Here is a 20,832-nt window from a genome sequence, read left to right as displayed (position 1 = left end):
AATCAGCATATTAGCATGATTTCTCAAGGAAGATGTTTCCAAACTTGATGCTTAGGGAATGATTAATCAGTAATAAATAAACCAATTTTAATAATAAAAAAAAATCATAAACCAAAAAAAAAAAAAAATCCCTCTTTATTTTAATCACTTCCCTTACTCAAACACATCTATGAGCAACCCAAATGCTGTTTCCAGAAAGACTGATTTCCCACAAATCATAATGGACAGTATAAACTTATTTGTTACTTTTTTATTTATGTAATGGAAGCAATTAAGCCTGGAGTGATGTCACTTTCTCACTTTCAGCACATAATCACATTCAGGAAGCACAACAACTGTCACACACCTGGTACAGAAAAAGTACCTCAGGTTCAATATCAGGTCAGTATCATTGACTGTGTTCGAATGTGGGTGTGGAAAGAAAGTGTTCGAAAGGTGATTCATCAACACAGGTATGAAGCCTTAGGAGGAAGACCGATTTCTGGAAAATCATAGAACAATATGACCTGAGACTGAACTCGCAGGATTGTCGCTTCAGGCCTGGTTCTGTCTGTATAAAGAAGCAAAAGAACCTGTGAAAATAATGCCTTCAGAATAAAGAATAAAAATAACAAACTCTTCGAAATGTTGTCTTTATTTTTAATAGAAGCAATCAAAAATGGCCTTTTACTATGCTATTTTACATTTAGCATACTAACAAAAGGCCTTTTTTTTATTGTTAATAGGCTATATGTATTTCATGATCATGACAAAACAGTTTATAAAGTGAAGTAAATATAAATTAAGTTACAACAATATCAAAAAATCTCAGGATCATCTAAATAATTTAGGCTGCTGTGGCAAGCAGGGTGAGCCGTGGGAAGCGCCGGAAGGACAAAAGGAGGAGTGACGACAGTGAAAGACAAAAGAGGAACAGGCCTGGGACAATTATTTTGATGTTTTTGCACTCCACTTTAATATGCCCTTCCCTCGCTAACTTCCCTCTCTCAGATGCTTATGTTGCACGAGCGCCCACTACTGGCGGAACCCTTTAAACAATGGGTTTAAATGGAACGCCCTAAGCCCTTGATCACATGTGAGTAAATGAAGTGTGAGCACTGCTGTTGTTGTGATGTCACATTTGTGTCTATGGATCTGCCTGAAGTGTATTGTGTGGGTGCTTCTCATTTCTTATTTGTGCATCCTCATTTCCTTTCCTCGCGTCTTAGCTTCACCTCCTTAGAATTCGAGGGAAGGATACACCTGTGTATTCTTGCTCATGACTCCTCAGGAAGCTTCCTCGCTCCTCATTCCTCACCTCCTCGCGGTGCAGTTAGAGAATTGGGATGCCCTTCATGGTGGCCGAGTTCGAACGGTTTCCGGGTCACGGGCTGGAGGACGGAGGAGCGAGGAAACGAAAACTTCCCTCATCCACAAAATTGAACAAAATGGTGTCAGGGATTCCCCCAAGGGGAAGTACTTAGGGAAATTTGAGAGTGTTGGCTGCATCCGAAGTTAGCAAGGAAAGGACATAAAAATTGGACTGAAATGCAGCCCTGAGGGCCGCCGTCTTCCCTAATTAAACACCCGAACTTGCTAATCAAGGTCTTCAGGGTCACTAGAAACTTGGTGAAGCTAACATCTTAAACTTAGGAATTACTGGACACTCCTGATTTAGGACAAAAAAGGTTGGGAACCCCTGTTATGTGCCGGTTTAGATGATCCATCGCATTATGGTAATAAAATGTGTGGTAAATGCTGTTTCATGCTAACTTTAAATGCTTATAAAAGCAACTTGCTTTGAATGGAAATAACATTAGATGTTGAATGAAAATTACGTAATTGAAGTAAATGCCTTCAGTGGGCCAAGCTTGTCTGAACAACTGACTGACTTTCAAAAAGTTTCTTTATTAATCAGTTGTGAGTGACAGTATCACTGGTGACCATCATGAATTGAGTGATTTGAGATTCAATTGTACTGTATTTATAATCCCGTTTGATTTTAGCACTAAAAAGTGCATTTACCCATGAAACTCCTCCAAGTCCTCCCTGAAGAGTTGTAGACACTCAGTCGAGCTGAACCCATTCATTCATAAGCATTTTTGCAGCCTCAAAAGCGTATGCACATGTGCTGACAGTGGGTGCAGCATTATCACTGAGCTGATTCTTCTTTATTAAAGCATGTCAGTCACCCTGTTATTGAACCCTGGAACCCCACCCAACTTCAGTATCTGTGTCTGATGAATGACTTCAAAATGCGGCACTGCCGTTTGCTGGGATTCTCCCAAGGCTTTGAGGAGAATTTCTGTATAACTCAAATTCAGTCAACTTAGGTCAACAGCAAGTCCCATCATAGTCAGCTGGAAATTTCACCTCATATTTTCCTCATGAACGAATATTCCTCTTAAGGAAGTACAGTAGGCAATAACATGTGCACCTAAGGTGAGGAGGATTATGTTCAAAAGAACAAAAGGAAATAACATGATCTGCCATTATTTATCTATCTATCTATCTATCTATCTATCTATCTATCTATCTATCTAGTTTAAGCAGCCTTATTTTTTTCAATTCACAGAAATTACATGCTTTAAGAATTTCTATCTATATTTCTTTCTCTTATACAAAAGGTCTGATGTGATGTAGCAATTTCCCAAGATCTATCGTGTGCACTGACCTTTGCCCTTGTTTTGTGAACTCGGACTGAGTGGTGGTGTAGTACATGTAGGTAAGGTGTGTGTTTGGGTCAGGAAGCATAGTAATTACAGTGCAGACACCAGCTGCTGTTTCTGCATTCCAACACATACTGATGCTGCCAAAAGAGGTCATGACACATCACACGAACAGATTCCACCATGACAGATCCCCTTACAAACACTTCAGATGTTACCTGTAGCGGCCAATGCTTCATCCCTGAATGGATTTATGAATCTTAAAGATACTTCGGAATATGGATTTTGACATCTAAACTCTTCACCAGCCCATATTCCGAGTCGGTTATTAGGATGGCTGATTGTAACCTTACCAATGTATCTCACTGTTTAAGTCATTTTGGCACTTGCAAATCATGTTGTTTATCCCGCTGGCAGTCTGATGATTGAAGGTGTGACATTATGTATACACACGTACACAAGAAGTAATCCGGTTCAGAAGTTCAGCTGAACCATGATCCTGCCTCAGGGCATGATGGAACAATAAAGAGAGATGCCATGGATTTCAATAGAAATGTGATTGTTAGATCAAACAAAAAAAATAAAGATGTCTGTTAACACTGACTTCAGGAGAGCAGAAACATATTATTATTATTATTAATATCATTATTCACACTACACAATTTTTAATTGTCAAATGTATAACTTTAATTGTATAATGTATATAATGTGTTATACATATTATGATGTAGTAATTGTAATTACCTTTCCTAAATTAAAATGCTATTAAGAAAATGTAGCTTTTTAATAGGGTTAGCACAAGTGAAAATGGTAAAATGTCTTTAACAGTCTAAAAAATCTGCTGACCGAATCGTGTAGTTACAGCATTTACCAGCAGGGGTTGACTGAGCAAATCCTTAAACCTTTGTTTGGACTGTGGCTGCGTCCAAAATCACATACTCTCTTGAGTAGGTACTTACCATATTTTGAATAAGTAATTACTTCCCGACCACTTAAAAAGTATGTTCTATATGGTATGAATGTAATCCGGACGTACAACATTCGCCTTGTTGTTATTATCACGTGACCTACCAGCATCTGTTATGTCGCTTCACTTTCGTTCCCTCATGGTATAGTAAAGTGTCCATCGTATGCAAACTTTAGAATCTCTCCGGAAGTAGTAGGTCATCCGGGGACTTTTTGTGAGTCCAACTCTTTTATGAGTACTGTGAATTCTGACTTCTGTTGTCATACTGTTTTTAGCCTGTAGGGAAGAATGCGATTTCCGATGCAGCCTAGGACCTTTTTTCCCCTCAATTTTTAAGAGATCAAGGTCAAAGGTCAAGATCACAGCAGAGTCAAAAAGCTTGCACAATTTTGTGTTTATTTGCTCATCATCAGGTTTTTTTCCATCTTTATTTCTCATTCTGCTCTATTTTGCCCTCAATGGAATAATCTTGTCATTTTTATACTAATTTGGAACCAGTTCTAAAGGGCACACTATGCAAGATTTGTACCTCAGTATAACAGCTTCAAAATGATTTCAATGGTAAATGAACTCTGTGGGCGAATCATCCCGTTAGCAAAGCGGGCTGTCAAAACCAGTAATGCATGTTTGAGATGTGGCGCCCCGACAAATCTCGCGAGAATCACGACTTGCTTTACGGCACGACGTCACATACATCAACAACATATGAAGCAGCCTCTATGGAAGACACTAGCACGCATTTCAGACGTGAATCATGGCAGAGTCGATGAAGAAAACAAAGAAAGCGCGGTCGGAAGAGTGCAGAGACGGCTCTGCGTGAGTGGTATTTACGACAGTAACGTTAAATACAAGTACTCCACAGCGACTCTAGGGGTCGCTGTTTTGAAAAAAACGGAAACTGCTTAGTGTGCCTTTAAACGTACAATATGTAATTTTTTCGCCACTAGGGGTCGCTAACCTCTTACAATAACAAAGGCGTAGTTTGATGACGCAACATTTGCTAAGAATTATGGATCTTGTCGTCAACGTCAAGCCGACCGATCTAATAATGTTTATGGATGGGTAAATACATCGATGTTTTTATCATGACTGTGATATGAAGCAGGTTGTGATTGCTAAGAGACATCTATTAGCTCCACACGCGATGCGAGTCACGCGGATATAAAAGGAATATGGACATTTCATTCTACCGAACTACATGCAAGTGCAGAATTACTACTCACAGGTCAGTTTATTAGACAAATTAAGCTTGTGAGATAACGCAGCGCTGTTTCACTTGGTCTAACATTACACTATCACACTAAAATGCATTTGAATGTGTTGAAATTTGTTATTCTATGTGTTAGTTTGTCTGTATGAGACTAGCAGTAAAATAGATCAACATTAGAATAACATACAGATCATATTCTAACATTGTATCATTGTTGAACTATATAACATTGATTAGTTTGATGTAAATGTGCTCACCTGTTTAATAAAGTAAGTTACATGTAGGAGCGGTCGAAGTCTCGGACGTGGAGCTCTCGGCATCTCGAAAACACAGCGCTGATATTGATTCTCGTTTTGGTTCTCCTTTTTTATCCAAAGTCTGCTTGCCATGGTCCATAATGTTTGAACGAAACAACAACAGCGTGCAAATAGACATTACGAACTACACAGTTGTCCACGTCTGTCGCCTTGGTTACTATCAGAGGGCTCTGGTTACTATGGCAGTACGAGCGGAAACAGAGACAATTTATATAAGAGACATGCCACTTCCTCAATCCTCAATACAACTATATAAGGAAAACCCATAACGGCAAAGATGGCGGTAGTATGCACATGTCCCGCCCCTCCCGCTGAAAAGCCAATCATCTGCTTTTAACAGTCAAGCCGGGAAACATTTAAGCCTATCGTCTGGTTCCACTGACACATGCGCACAGTTGAGGTTTTGCGACAGCGGAGACATTTGGCGACAGCGAGTTGTGGTGTGTACAAGATCAGATGGAATCCACATGGAAGAGAGTGATAACAACGCGAAAATAAAGCATTTTATATCGACCACAAATATGTTACCTTACATTCTAAGTAAAAGACACAAAATATGTCTTATTTGATCGGTGAGTAATGTAGATGAACTGCTGCGCTTGTGACACTGACAGGGCGCATATTTAACTGAAAGAACAAGCAGAGAGAGAGAGCCCCGGTCGCGCGCGCGCACTCTCTCTCTCTCTCTCTCTTTCACTCTCTCTCTCTCTCTTCGGAGCCAGGCGAAAGTGTAAACAAGACCTCACCGTCTCCAAATTAAGCGCTGTCTTGCTCTCTCTCCCTCGCACATATTAATCAAAATAAAACAACATGATGGTAAAAGGTCGGAAGACCAAAGTTTCATGTGGAGCATTCGGAGATATTTTTTCCTGAATTACCGCTGGGTGTGAATTGTGCTAAAATACGTTGCCTTATCTTCTCTGAAATGCGTTCCGCACATTCAGCTGACATAAACTTACTCTCTAAATAAATGAAAAAACCTATCCAGAGATGTAATGTTTTCTGTGTTGACACTAACCTTGTGGGATGTCCATGTCCTAACTGCTGGGATAATCACACAACCATATGACACGTCCAATTCGTGAACTAATGACTCCTTTGAACCGATTCATTTTAATGAATAGTTAAAACAACTGATCTATACAATACATTGTTATTACTGATAAAGTGCAAACCTGCTTATATTTAAATAATGGAGAACAATATTGACATTGAATATTGTACAACACCGGCATTCTGGATAGAGACGCAAATGAAGTTGGTGTCGTGAACCCTTGCGCATGCGTAGTAAAGTATAACCTGCGGGGGAAAAGGCGTTTTAAACCTTATTTTGGGGCAAAGTCATCAAACTTTTTCAGCGATTTTTATCATATTTTACTGCTGTTTCTATACATGCAGTTTTTATGTCCCGGTGACTAGTGAAAGTGCAGTTCTGACTCTCTGCCCATTCATTTAGATAGGAGCCTGGTCTTGTTAGTCTGAAATAGCTGCCCGGAGGCGTTGCCAAGATGGCGGCCGAGTGGCACGACTTGCCTAAAAGGACTTTGGCGGAAACCAGGGAGAACACGGATATGACGCCATTGACGCGACAAAACGGAAATAAAGAAACGGGACGTGTCTTCGAATTAAATTACAAATTTCTCCAGGTTTGAAAGTTGTTGGAAACAGTCGGGATAATGTAAGTACACAACTAAAAAAATATATATAACATAGATATAGTAATTTTTGCTATTTTTAAAGCAAAAAAACTACATATTGTGCCTTTAAGTAGATCAACAAAAATTCTGAAAAATAAACTGAAATATTCAGTACTGTCTCATTAGATTCCATTTGGATTCTTATTTGATTCCATTGGGACTGGTTCCAGATGATTAAAGAAATTTCAGTATCCCACGATAGTCTCTTCACTTTGTTTCTCCCAACATATACCCTTTCTATATTCTACATGTCCCTCTCTCACCACTCCCCATTCCTCTACCTCATGTCCCATCCTCTCCAATAACTCTCTCACCCTTGACACTCACCGAGACACACAGTATATTCTCCATCTGGTATGCCTGTGTGCCCTTCGGCTGCTAGTCTTAGGCAGAGGTGGACAGTAACCAAGTACTGAGTACACTTGAGTACTGTACTTAAGTACACTTTTTGAGAATCTGTACTTTACTTGAGTATTATTTTTTTCTGGAAACTTTTAACTTTAATTTTAATGCATTTGAAAGACAAATATCATACTTTTTACTCCACTACATTTCTGTTAAGGTCCTTGAGTATGAAGTAGTAACGTCAGTCAGGGGATGATTTTGGTTGCAGCTGTTGCAGTTTGGTTGGAAATGAAAGTTGGGTTGACGTCAGAACCCAACGTCAGATTGACGTCAACATCCAACGTCGGAGAGACGTTGGATTTTGGTTGGAAATGAAAGTCTTGATTGACGTCAGAACCAAAGAACCAATCTGACGTCAATCAAAGAACCAAAGAACCAATCTGACGTCAGAGACTTCTGACTGTTATCTATAAGCTAGTGTGCTCCAAAACAATGACAAAATTCGCATTTAGAAGACCAAACCCAACGTTGAAAATGAAAAGGTTGATGTCAGAATCCAACGTCAGATTGAATCAAAATCAGATTGTGTTGTGGTTGAAAATGACGTCAGTGAAGACCAAACAATGTTGGATTTGGTCTTCTAAATGTGAATTGTGTCATTGTTTTGGAGCACACTAGCTTATAGATAACAGTAAGGCTAACATATTCATTCAAAAGCCAAAAAACATTTCATAGAGACTTTTAAGTGAACAGCCATTTGGGCATCTGAAACCATTGTGGAAGTTATTTAGTGCACTTATTCAATCTCACATTCAATCCCACTATTGGAACTGTGTTCTAGAAATACATTTGATATTGATATGAGGGTAGGTAGGCAGGCATAGATTCAGAGCCATAAGGTACTGTAAGTATTACAGTATTAGTATACAGTATTGGGGCGATTTCGGACACAACCAATATCTGATTAATGTGAATATTATTACTAGTATTCTATAGATATATATATTTTTTTTTTTTTACCTTGTAGGATGTTACAACGGGGTCCCTGGGGTGTGTGTCAGTCCAACACAAATTATTTGGTAAGTTTTATGTCCATACATGTGTGTAAGCTGTTACAATACAGCTGATTGTATTGATAAGAGAGGCTATGTCTCCTGCTGGTTGACTCAGAGGCAGATCTGCTTCATGTAGACTTCAGTCTTGTCCTTCCTGTTCTAGAGTTTAGTGTTAAACGTAACATCCTAACGCTTGTCTAGATGAGACACGAGTCAAGTGATGAGACCTTCACTGAAGAAATTGCAGTAACCTAGTTAGTTAACAGTAATATTGTTGAAATATTATTACAATTGAATATATTTTAAAATGTTTTTATTATTGTAATTGCAAAGCTGAATTTTCAGCCTCCAGTCTTCAGTGTCGCATGACCTTCTGATGATTTGCTGCTCAAGAAACATTGCTTATTATTATCAGTGTTGAAAACTTTGTGCTGCTTAATATTTTTTGTGAAAACCAGAATAAATTTTTTCAGTATTCTTTGATGAACAGAAAGTTCAAAAGAACACTGTTTATTTGAAATATAAATATTTTGTAACATTATAAATGTCTTTACTGTCACTTGTACTGTTCAATTAAATGTATCCTTTCTAAATATATTAATCTTTTTTTTTTATCTCACTGACTCCAAACTTTTTTAACTTAAATGATCAAATTATAATGTTTATTAATTTGTGTATGTGTATTTTAAAACAAAATCATACTGACCCCAAAAATAATGCTCATGCAAAGTCCACATGAACACATTAAATCTCTTTATTGAACAGAAACATCTTTAACAACATAGAAGAGCTCCAAATGCACATTTCAAAATAGATATAAAGGATATAAAATTAACGAGCACTACCGAACAAGACAAACATTAGCACAGGAACTACAAATTACACACAAGTATTGACACGACAAGAATACACATATACTCCTAATTTGGAGAAAAAGTGCTGCTTGTTTTCTCCTTCCCTGTATTTAAACTGAAACTCCAGTTCACAGCGCAAAGATCATTTTTCACAGCTTACATTCATGATAAACACAAGTAACTATGCATTAGTTGCCTATTTATGTACTTTAAAGCATTCTGTAAGTACTAGAATACAGAGTCGTAACAACGACAGCATGTACTGTATAGAAAACTAGTCTTTTTAATAGTACAGTGGCCTAGAAATTAGAAAGTGGCATAATATTATTTCTTATTTAGTGAGCTATCCCTATTCACTTGAAAAATACATATATAATTAGAGCTTATTTGTTCCTACTTCATTTCATAAAAAAACAGGTTTTGTTTATATATCACATACAACGCTGAGATGAATTTAAATGCATTTCTATTCTTTTTTTCCCTCCTAACAAGATATGTAGGATCGATGTCCTCATGCACATCAAAATGTCTTTTTGTATGTATTTTACACAGGCTTAAGTAACTTTTTCATGCATTCTAGTGGATATTTACCCTTTTCATAAGTTCACTAACAAACAAGAGTTCAAGACTTTGCATTATCTAATGACTGTGTCAAGTCCATCATTCCACCCCACTCTATCAGATTTCCAGATGTTTTGCTTTGCATAAACATCAGGAAGGAAACTGCATATGACTGCAAATGATTCCCAAGGGCAGTTTGACGTTTGTGCGTATGTGGTGCAGTGTCTAATTGATGTTTTTTTTTTGTTGCCTATATATGCGTGGACTCCCTCCGGTTTCTCTCGATCCCGTGGGTTCTGTAGTTAAAAAACACGTGCAGTCCGTTGACCGGATGCACGATTGGCACCGTCTGCATCCTTGGATACGTTTCTGTTGCCAGAGTGCAGTCTGCCGTGGCGAGCAACTCCACTGCAAGAGTTTTCAGCACAATCAAAGCAAGCTCCCGTCCGATGCATCTCCTCACACCGCCTCCGAAAGGCACGTAACTGAAGCGCTCGGTTTTGCTATGGTCTCTATCTGCACAGAATCGGTCCGGGTCGAAGAGCTCCGGGTTCTGATACGCTTCTGCAGTCTCGTGCGTGTCACGAATGCTGTACATGACGCTCCAGCCCTTTGGGATCTGATAACCCTGCAGATGCACAATATAGAAATTATCAGTGTTGGGGGTAACTCATTACAAGTAACTTGATTTATGTAATCAGATTACTTTTTCAAGTAACTAGTAAAGTAAAGCATTACTTTTTCAATTTACAACAAAATATCTAAGTTACTTTTTCAAATAAGTAACGCTAGATACTTTTACACATTTATTGACTGACAGCTCTCCTGTCTCCATGTTGAGGGAAATAAACTGAGGTGTTGTGTGCGCTGTGTAAACATGATGGTTATTTTAGTTCTAGACTAAATGTGAACATGCATTTACTCATCGAACTTGCACGAAAGCATTGAGTATTCCTCAAAATGAATAAAAACAGTGAAATGCAAGTTTTTACGCAAAACTTTTATAATTAACTATATTAAATTAGAAAAATATACTTTATGTATTTAATCTCACTTTATTAACCAATGTCTTTGCTGCTGACCAATGATCTAATTCAACCATACTAATCAGCAAAAATTACTTTAGATTAGATTTAGAAATAAGAGTGTTGAACTTTCTTCTCCTTAACAATACCTATTGTTCTTTAATCCAGAATGGCCACACAGCTAAAAGGTTTGTTTGAGCTGCGCCCTCTACTGTACAGGCGTAAATATGCATTTCATTCAGCCTGAGGCTTATTCATTTCACTTTTGGTGTGAAAGGGCCTTAACATTTGCCAAAAATATAACTTTTTCTGTTGTTATTAAAAAACAAACAAGCAAGCCCAGCCTAAGTGAGAAAAAGTAACGCAAAAGTAATGTAACACATTATTTTTCAAAACGCAATTGGTTACTTTTTTTGGGAGTAACGCAGTGTTGTTATGCATTGCTTTTAAAAGTCCCCAACACTGGAAATGATTACGTTAGACAGAGCGCATTGCCTTCTAGACCCAAATCAGCTTATTATTTAACTTCTCATCCACCATTTTAGTGTTTGATGCACATGTTTTTTCATCTGCAACATCTGATTATTATTGTAAATGCAGTAACTTTAAATAATGTTTAAAAAAGGTTGTTAGCAGTACTTGTATTGGTCAAATGTAAAAGAAACACACTCACGTTCAGTTCAAATGTTTGCAGAACTGTCCTGTATCCCCCAGACACTGGTGGAAGGAACCGAAGCACCTCTTTGACCACACAATCCAGGTAAGAAAGTTGACTCAGTTTCTCCAAACTTAGGTAAGGGACATGGGTCCGAAAGCGACACCCCTCTTCCTTGTCTCCTGCTTCAAAACACATACTTTTATTTGTCGTCGATCTCCACTCGCTGGTACTCATCTCGGCAGCATCGCTTTCCTCACTGATGATGTTTCCATGGCAACGAGAGCGGCAGGATCCGTGCACGTCGCTGATCAAGCCCTCGCTCTCTAACTCTGCTCCTGCACGTCTGCTCACATCTGGATGACGCAGAAGCTGCAGGATGAGGGATGTTGATGCGCTGGCGGTAGTGGAGTGGGCGGCGAAGATTAACTCTACCGCCGTTTCCTGAAATACATTTTAATTTATTCATTTAGCAAAAAAAGCCATGATTAAATTGTGGAAAAAAAAAAGAAAAAATGATTCTCCCTTAATTTTTTTTCAAGTATACACTTATGTGCAAACTGAATATACATATTTTGGACACTTAACTACATATCAATGGCAATTAAATGAAAATGTATTATATTTAAATGTATATTAAATGCAATTAACTGAACTTAAAAGTGCCTTTTTGACCCACTTAAGTAGGACTTAATTTAATAATTATTTATTTTGTCTTTGAAATGTGATTAAAGTGTTCTGTGGAGTGTACTAGTAAATAAAATATACTATCATGTAATTTCTATTGAAATGTTTATATGTATTTAAATATATTTATAATTACACATTTGTAATGATAAAGATGCATTTAGTAGATTTAGGCCCAGATTCACAGACAGGGCTCAGATTAAGCCAGGATTAGGCCTTGGTTCAATTAGGATATTTAAGTAGCTATAAACATGCCTTAGATAAAACATTACTGATGAAAGTACATCTATGTCAGAGCAAGTTCCTTTCAGTTAAAACAGCTCAAACTACTTAAACCCTCGGATTCACAGACAAGGCTTAAACCTAGTCCCAGACTAAAATGCATGTTTGATCTGTTTTAACTGAAAGCAACTGTGATATATCTTAAAATATGTCATTGCCATTGTTTTTTCTCAAGATGCAAATCGGTAATGTTTTTTTAAGGCACGTTTATAAAAGCTACTTAAATGTCCTAATTTAACTTATTGTCCTAATCCTGGCTTAAACTAAGCCCTGTCTGTGAAACCAGTCCAAAATGTAATATCAAATAACGCGCTACAATTAAAATTATCATCAAGCATTTTACATGTGCTTTAGTATTTTAGTCAAGACAATAAAACACAAAATGTAACAAAGTAAAGCTTTTATTTTGACATTAAAACAAAGTGTACCTTTTTAAAAGTGTACTTAAGAGTGTTAAAACATTTCATTAATGTTTATTATAAGTACACTTAAGTGGCCTTTTATTTAATTAATATTATATTATCTACAAGTACAGTATTTTTAAATATACTATTAATATTTGAAGTACACTACAGGTGCACATAGTTAAGCACACTTCTTTTTCACTAGGATGGGTATAATGCAAAGATAGCACACAATATTTTTGAATTTAGCCTACTAGGTTTTACCTTAAGTTCTTGCATTGTAAGGTCGTAGTCATTTTCCTTTGCACTACTCAGCATATAGTCAAAAGCGTCACAGTAATCGCTGGCTTGCTGCTTTTTCAGTTTCTCCTCTATGATCTTCTCCATGGCAGAGTGCAGAATCTCACGGGCCCTGATTCCCTGCAACCCACATTCAGAAAAGATTTGGAAAGTAGCCAAGATTTAGACATTCATCAAGCTGTGAGACAAAGTGAGATTTGGCCTGAGGAAGGAAGGTCATTCTCACCTTGCGCATGCCGCTTATGGGGGTGTCAATGGGAAGCGAAAAGAGGTTGTTCATGAGCTGTTCAAAGGTTTTAGAGAGAGAGGCGATCTGCTGCTCATCCAGGTGCAGACCGAGCAGGACTTGCACAGCGATGCGGAAGGTGAGTGACTTGGCTGCGACGTAAACGTCCACAGACCCGGTCTCGGTGCACCACTTTGCAATTTCAGACTTGACCACGTCTTGAAGTCGTGTCAGATAGGCCTCCAGCGCGCCACGGCTAAACACTTTTGCAAGGATCTAGGAAGCAAATAGAGAGCTGCAGCAGGGATGTATTTTTGTAGGCCAACCCAAAAGTTAGCATAACACTGGTTCCCTCGACAAATCCCAACAGGATTCTTCCATAGGCTTTTGAATTATCACTAAAAAATCAGTGATCAAAAAGAGTTTTTGTTACTTACACGTTTTGTCAATCAACATAATTTTCACAAATGAACACAAATTTATGATTTTTTAAGCCTACATACACACCACGCTCGACTTCAACGTCACCATCACCAAGCTTCTGACAACTCTTTCAGTCTTTATTTTTTAAAAAATGGTATTGGTAACACATTTTATTTTAAGGTGACATAAACTTTACTTACTCACATAAATACTGTAATATTAATTAACTACATGTACTTACAATAGAGTTACAGTTAGGGTTTGGTTTAGGGTTAGTTACTTGTAATTATGCATAATTTACTGTTATTACTATAGTAAGTAAATGTAGTAATGTGTAACAACGTCATCTTAAAATAAAGTGTTACCAAAAAAAAAACGTTTTCCCTGATAGTGTGAGTTAGAATTGCAAGATTGCAAGAACATGGTTATTAACCAACCCGATTTCATGAAATGCGTTTCTTTAGCACGCATTGGTTTTATCATGCAATTTATATGTGAAAATTTGTTTTTACGTGCATATGATACACACTGTAAACCCCTTGGTTAGGATTAGTGGTGTGGGGTATGTGCGTATTACACGGATATAGTGCGTTTCATATGCACGTAAAAACTCATTTTCGTATAAATTGCACGATAAATACAAAGCGTGCTATAAAGATGCATTTCATGAGATCAGGCTGTATAAACACAATGAGGCTGTGAAAGCGGACTAGTGCGTAGATGAGTTTACCTGTTCATTACTCATGTGTTATATGTCTTAGACTAAAACGTGAAACTATCTTTAGCTTGTGTTCACCACAGACCTTATTTCAGGATTTTTACCAATTTTGGGACGATGGAACCAGAAGAACTAAACAGGCTTTGGCCTACAAAAATACATCTAGACTACATAAAAACAATGTTTATCAAACAAATGGATAACTATTTATTGCAACAGTAATGGCTAGAAATGAAATGTTATTTTTATGAGCTCAAAGAAAATTGATTCAAGAGGTAAAGAGTTTATAGGAGAAATAAAACAACTAATGTGTTACACTTTTTCGATTAGATGCCTTTTTTATTGAGGACTGAGAAGGTGCATGCATTTCAGACATTCAGCTTACTTTTCTTTTCCTCTTGTGCAGGTCACCAACTGAGTTTACTAGAGTGTTGGGCCCCAGGATGATGCGTGTGCTCTGGGGCCACTGCGTGCACACCAGCGTGTGTTCGCCCAGCAGAATCTTACGGATGTTTTCTGCACCGGTCACTCGGATGAGGGGTTTGCCCAAAAGGTGAGTTTTGAAAACATTTCCATGTTTCTCTCGTCTAGAGATGTGAAAGCCGGATCCCTGTTAAAACATAATGAACAACTTTTAGAGGTTTGCAACGCCCCGGTTACTCCCGGTAACTCCCCACTACTTCTGACCAATTTATTTCTTAAAGGCCCACTGAAGTGCCTTGAAACGCGCAGCATTATTCAATGTGTTGATGTAATTTCCATTGAAACAGAAAGACAGGGCGGGACATATTGATCAGCTCTCCTTTTTTAAAATAGCATATAGCATTTTGTTTATATCACAAACAGCTTGGCCAGAGCAGCTCTAATCTCGAACAGTTTCTCCTCCATATCTCTTTAAAATATAGCATTCTGTGTAGAATTCAAATGGATCCGATACGTTTTCTGGTCTGCGCCGACTCAAGCATATAATCTGCTCTCTGCTATCATGTCTCTGGACTGGAGCAGACTGTGCATGCGCTGCGGTGGTTCGTATGACATTAACGTGAAACCAGACTTCATTCGCCCCAATGGAAAGCATATTTACACTGTCTGAATCGTTCCCTTTCCCCTATATAGTGAACTATGTGCCATTCACCATGTAGAAAATAGTAAATGTGTGAACAAATGACCAATTTTAATGTAGGGGCGGGACGAGAACATTTGATTGGACAGAAAATCTGATGAGAAGCTGAAGCACAGAGTGATGTCATCAAAATCATTGATCCATATTGGCAGAAGTGAGAGACTCAGTTTTGAATGCTTATATCTTCTAAATGCTAAATTTGTCATTGTTTTGGAGGGCACCAGTTTATAACAGTACGGCTAACATATTCAAAGTAAAAGTTTAAAAAAATTTCAATTTTGATTTCATGGGGACTTTAAGGCCAATTCACACTGCACAGAAAAATAATAAAACATATTATTTTTTACTAATTTTCATGACTCTATTCCAGGACTAGCCTACCAATTTTTTTAATTCCTGATATTTCAAGGTTTTCCATGACCACATGTAAACTGTGTACCATTTTTTTCATCTTCTGGAATGTATTTATCTGTTCTGCCACTGCATGAAATCAAGGTGAAAATGTTTGTTTTTACCACCATGAAGGTTGCCAGGTCTGTGGCTCTGTGCAACAAAAGTAGACCAATGGCCAGTCAAAAGCCGCCCAAAAATAGCCCAATGCGATTTTCTCCAGTGAATTTGTAGGTTTGTGGGAGTTGTAGCGCCGAAATCGTACGTACGGGGGTGGATATCAACCCGCGGGGAAAAATAACCAGCGGCAAGCCGGCAACAACTTAAAAGTATCCCGATTCCGCGGGAAAACCGCGGAATTGGCAACACTGAATTACACCCTCATCAAGTTCACACATGCCACGGAATAATTCCCTGTGTATTTGTATATTAGGCCAACAGAGGAGCTCATATATGCATCATATTCCTTTGAGAAAGCATTGAACTTTGCTTGACAAATGTAATGCAATAATATTAGCAAAATAACATAACACGTGTACACTCCAATAGGCCAACATTTATGATGGAAGAAATAAAAGAACTAACTTTTAAAATCAATTCTAAACGAGGTTTGCCGTGGAAGTCGACCCTTTATAGACCTTTTTGCCGTTTAATATTTTTTTATATACCAACATAATCAGTGTATTAATTACGTTTGTGTTTATACGTTTCAAAAGTACGTATTGTGTTTATACGTTCAAAAAGCATTTTTAAAGATCGTTTCAGTACCCACAAAATGAGTCAGAGTGCGCCAAATGTTTAAGAAATCGGCTTTACGTGAGGAGGTAACCATAGCAACACGTATTCGGTTTTCAAAAAATTAACCTCGAAAGAAAAGTATGCTACTTGCAGAAATGATTTTACAACGACCCGCTGAAAGGAAATAAATAATGCGCGCACTGGTTTAAACAGCATTTTACATTTAAACGTTACGCATTGCTTGTTATTTGTAATTAATATATTTTTATTTTTTTTTCAAAAACATTTTAACATTACAATAGGCCTATAATAGCCTATAGGCTACATATAACTCATAGTGCGACTTTCTAATTGAGAGAACAGACAATAGAATATGAAATGCATAATTGTATTCGATAAATCATAAAACACAGCGAACAGAATCCAAAGTCTGAGTAGAATTGTATTTATATATTCAAGTCTTACCTGGAAAAGCCAGTGGAAAGTTTCTCCGACCAGCGGCCAGCCCATGGAGCCCTGCGGAAGTGGGAGTTTACACGCCCGATCCCGGGTGATGCTCCACCTGATCTCCCACAGCAGCCGCGAGACCACCAGCAACAGCAGAACCGGTAACACGGCACCGGCAGCCGCCAGCAACGCGGACACGAGGCAGATATCGTGCTCGAACATCTCCAGCGATGAGCAAAGCCAACAAGTAAAAAGAAAGAAAATAATTCACGTGCGCCCGTGCCTGCTGTTGATGCTCTCTACTTGATGGAGCGCCTCCAAAAGTTGTGCGCCGCGCAAGAATGTCCCTTTACGCGCTCCTTGGATATCTACGGAATAAGAATATGAGATTACATTAGGCTGAATTTAACATGGACTTCATGAAGTGAGGAGATCTACCCTTGCTTTCAGTCGCTCCAGTTTCACAGAGAAGGACAAAAAAACTGACAACTATTCCAAACAGTTTTACAAGTTGCATGCGCTGGCATGTCTTTCATCCGCGTTTATCCACCTTTTCTTGGGGTGCAACCCCTGGGACAGCCCTGCTCTCACCCACTCAGACTGCAAATCAGACTCCTCCAACTGAATTTGAGATTATGAGAAGTTTGGAAACGAGCACAAATTTGTGCCTAATAAAGAAAATCTCAAACACTTCGGAGTAAGTAAAACTCATACACTCTTAAAAATAGTAGGCTATAGTACATAGACATTCAACCTCTATCAACTTTTATTCTTTGGGTCTTTTATTCAACTTTAATTCTGTTCTGAAGAACATAGTGATAAAGTAAAGTATTCGAAGAATCAGTGAAAATGGCTCTTAATAAGATGGTTATCAGGCTACTAACTAACCAAACCTAATAATCACCGAAGAAACCTTATTTTTAAGGGTGTAACAAAACTAAAAAAAAAATCACTCTGTCAGATCTGTGGCTAAAACATGCAATCAGTAATTTAAAAACACATCATCTTCATCACAAAACTAAGGGTGACCTTACAGATGAAACGGAGACAGACAGTATACTCACCTCAGCACTAGTGTAAAATCATACCGAAGATATCCAGTGAAACTTCCAGAATCTGTCTCTCTTTGGGTAAGCTATGTGACTTCAGTGCACATCTCGCGCTCGAGCTTTATAGGTATTGGCACGTTATGATCCACCTTCACCAGTGACGTGTGAGCAGTTTTTTTTTTCTCTCTCTGATAGTTGAAGAGGTCGTGGATAGATCACAGGGAAAGCATGGGAAACGTTTGCGATCGTAGGTTCCACAGAGGGAATCAGAAAGAAAGAAAGGAGAGCGAGAGAGAGAGAGAGAAAGAGAGAGAGAGAGAGATTGTAGGCGTTTTACTGATTGGTTACCTATTTCCTCATTGAGATTCCATTCGATCCACTTGTCATCACATTATCATGCATGCCATTTTAGGCAAGCATTGTGGTATAGTTTACATACATACATTTTTTATTTATTTATAATATTTTGTATAAAAAAAAACGTTATTCACTAAATTATAAAATATTTACAAAAATAATCTGATTATTATAAAGTAAGACAGATAAAAAAAATTATTTAGAAACGCAAACATGAAAAAATTTAATAAATGAAGAGTAGCCTAGGCTACAATAAATGAGAGAATTTAACCCGTTTGTGGATATTACTTCCAGGGTGCCAAAAGAATATCAGTCATTTCTCATCATTTAGAATTCGTCTTGCGCAACTTATATTGAATTTTGGCGCCCCGAGAACAGTTAACTATCTTAACAACATTTTAAACAAAAACTAATATTTTTGTAACATAATTATGTGTGATGTCTCAATCTATTAAAATGTTTTAAATAATGACATTTGTCGATGTAGCCTATAATCGTCCGATACAAACATCGCGAGTTACCTGTTCACGCAAAGGCAATTTCTGTTCGAGAGCGTATAGGTTATATTTAGATAATTATCATTATGCGGTTTATTTTTTCCCGTCGATGTACTGTAATTCTTTCAAATAACTCCTTTAATTGTTAAGAGTTTTAAAATTATGCCAGGCTATAGTCATTCGCTCATGGTTTGGCAGGGAAAAAAAGGCAAATAGTAGGCTACATCCACAACTAAAAGCAAAGCTGTAATTGTTATTATCCCATTAATACAATAACCACACAATTAATAGTCTATACTGGTCGAAAGAAAATTTGTTTGCATTTCAATAAATTACTAAAAAATATATAAATTGTCAATAACACAGACAAAAACAATGAATGAAGAATGCAAAAGTGTACATTCAGATTTTAATATTATTAATTAATATTATATTTCCTTTAAGCCATTAGTCATTAAAAAATGTATAAATAATTGTATGTAGCCTAATTACTAATTTAGAATAATATTGTAAAAACAGAGAAAAGTTGTGTAATTTTGTGTAAAAAAGGATCTATTTCTCTTTGATCATAGTGATTTCACAGACCCTCTAGAGCTGCTTTTGTTGTTGTTGTTTTTGTTTTTGTTGTTGTTGTTGTTTTTAATGCTGCATGTTTAAATTGGGTCAGAAGATGCAGAAGATGGCTAGTGTTCATTTTTCTTTCTTGAATAATTTCTGATGATTAAACTATGTAAAACTAAAGGTCAGAGTGAGAAAGGGCAGGATAAGGAGAAGACATTCCCTGTCTCGGGTGGTTGAACAAATCCCGTTATTAATTTTAACAACAGAGACTCAGAATACCAACTAAAGCTCAAAGTCAAGTTAAAGACGTGCAGAGGCTTGCCACATAGTCACACACTCATGGCCAGGTCTCCTCTCACATATATCTGCCATACACACAAACAAATGGAAACATTTGGAGGCACTATATTATAAAATATAAGTAATTTTTCCCTAAATGCGCAGATTTAAACGTTAATTCATTCAAGATGCAAGCATCACATTTACTGTTTTTAAATTACCCAGATATCCATTTCTGTGCAGAAACAATGAAAGTTGTGAAAATACAACATTCTCCAGATGTGTCAAATACAAGATGAATCATCAGGCAAAGGCTAAAGGAACCCTTTGGCATTTTATAGTAGCCTAATTTTGATCACAATTGAAATTTTACTGTACTCAGTTCTTCTAATACATACTTTTATCATATTTTTATGTTCAATTTAATTTGATATATTTGTCATGTCAACCTAACTAAATTGCTACAGTATACGTATGTAAATATTTCCATAACTTTTCACCCATCACCTGTCAGATCCCAAAGCATGACATCATCAAACAAGTCATTAAAACCACATCACAACACCAGATAAATAATAACGGAATTTTGCCATGCGTCTATGTGGATTTCATCATAATTAACATGAAACATGAAACTGTTGATGTTGACTAAGGCAATAATATCATTTTTGTTGATTTCCCCCCTAGCTAAAACAGACACTTGTTTCATTGCCTTTAATGACAATGCTGATCTATGATATCAAAATCGCCTTTGATCAACTCTGTGTAATGACACACATTTGGAGGATAATTTTACTGGTGCTGATGTGCTGAAAATGTCCCTCTTTTCTGTTCAGACTTGCTCTTCATCTGCTTTCTAGACGTTTACACGTGCACACCCACACATTTACCTGCTAAAATCTTATATTGAGGCATCCCATTGACCTCTATCGTGCATGGATAACGTCAAATTATGTGACTGTTACTTTGTGTAATAGTAACAATTTCTAGTTTCTAAGTACAGTTTTGCCTGTACTG

At 37.4% G+C, this 20,832-nt stretch overlaps 1 protein-coding gene and 1 long non-coding RNA gene across 2 annotated transcripts in view; both read right to left on the bottom strand.

Moving 5' to 3' along the window:
- Positions 1–7,329, bottom strand: part of LOC309479903 — a 270,271-nt gene extending 262,942 nt beyond the window's left edge. Inside the window, exon 1 of the long non-coding RNA XR_014199470.1 lies at positions 7,270–7,329. This is a non-coding gene — a long non-coding RNA (uncharacterized lncRNA). The remainder of the gene's footprint in view (positions 1–7,269) is intronic.
- A 1,646-nt stretch (positions 7,330–8,975) lies between these two features.
- cyp26c1 (cytochrome P450, family 26, subfamily C, polypeptide 1) lies at positions 8,976–17,594 on the bottom strand. The gene is made up of 6 exons (XM_082144119.1): positions 17,091–17,594; positions 14,760–14,984; positions 13,234–13,509; positions 12,972–13,127; positions 11,353–11,778; positions 8,976–10,282 (listed from the first exon to the last, which is right to left on the bottom strand). Exons 1-6 carry the CDS (start codon positions 17,292–17,294, stop codon positions 9,905–9,907), a joined length of 1,665 nt encoding a protein of 554 aa, XP_082000245.1. The 5' UTR covers positions 17,295–17,594; the 3' UTR covers positions 8,976–9,904.
- Positions 17,595–20,832: the final 3,238 nt, after the last annotated feature.

Source organism: Leuciscus leuciscus, assembly GCF_965113295.1.
Source record: "Leuciscus leuciscus genome assembly, chromosome: 17".
NCBI lineage: Eukaryota > Metazoa > Chordata > Actinopteri > Cypriniformes > Leuciscidae > Leuciscus > Leuciscus leuciscus.
Note: the sequence above shows the minus strand (reverse complement) of the source record. Positions and strands in the feature narration are given on the sequence as shown.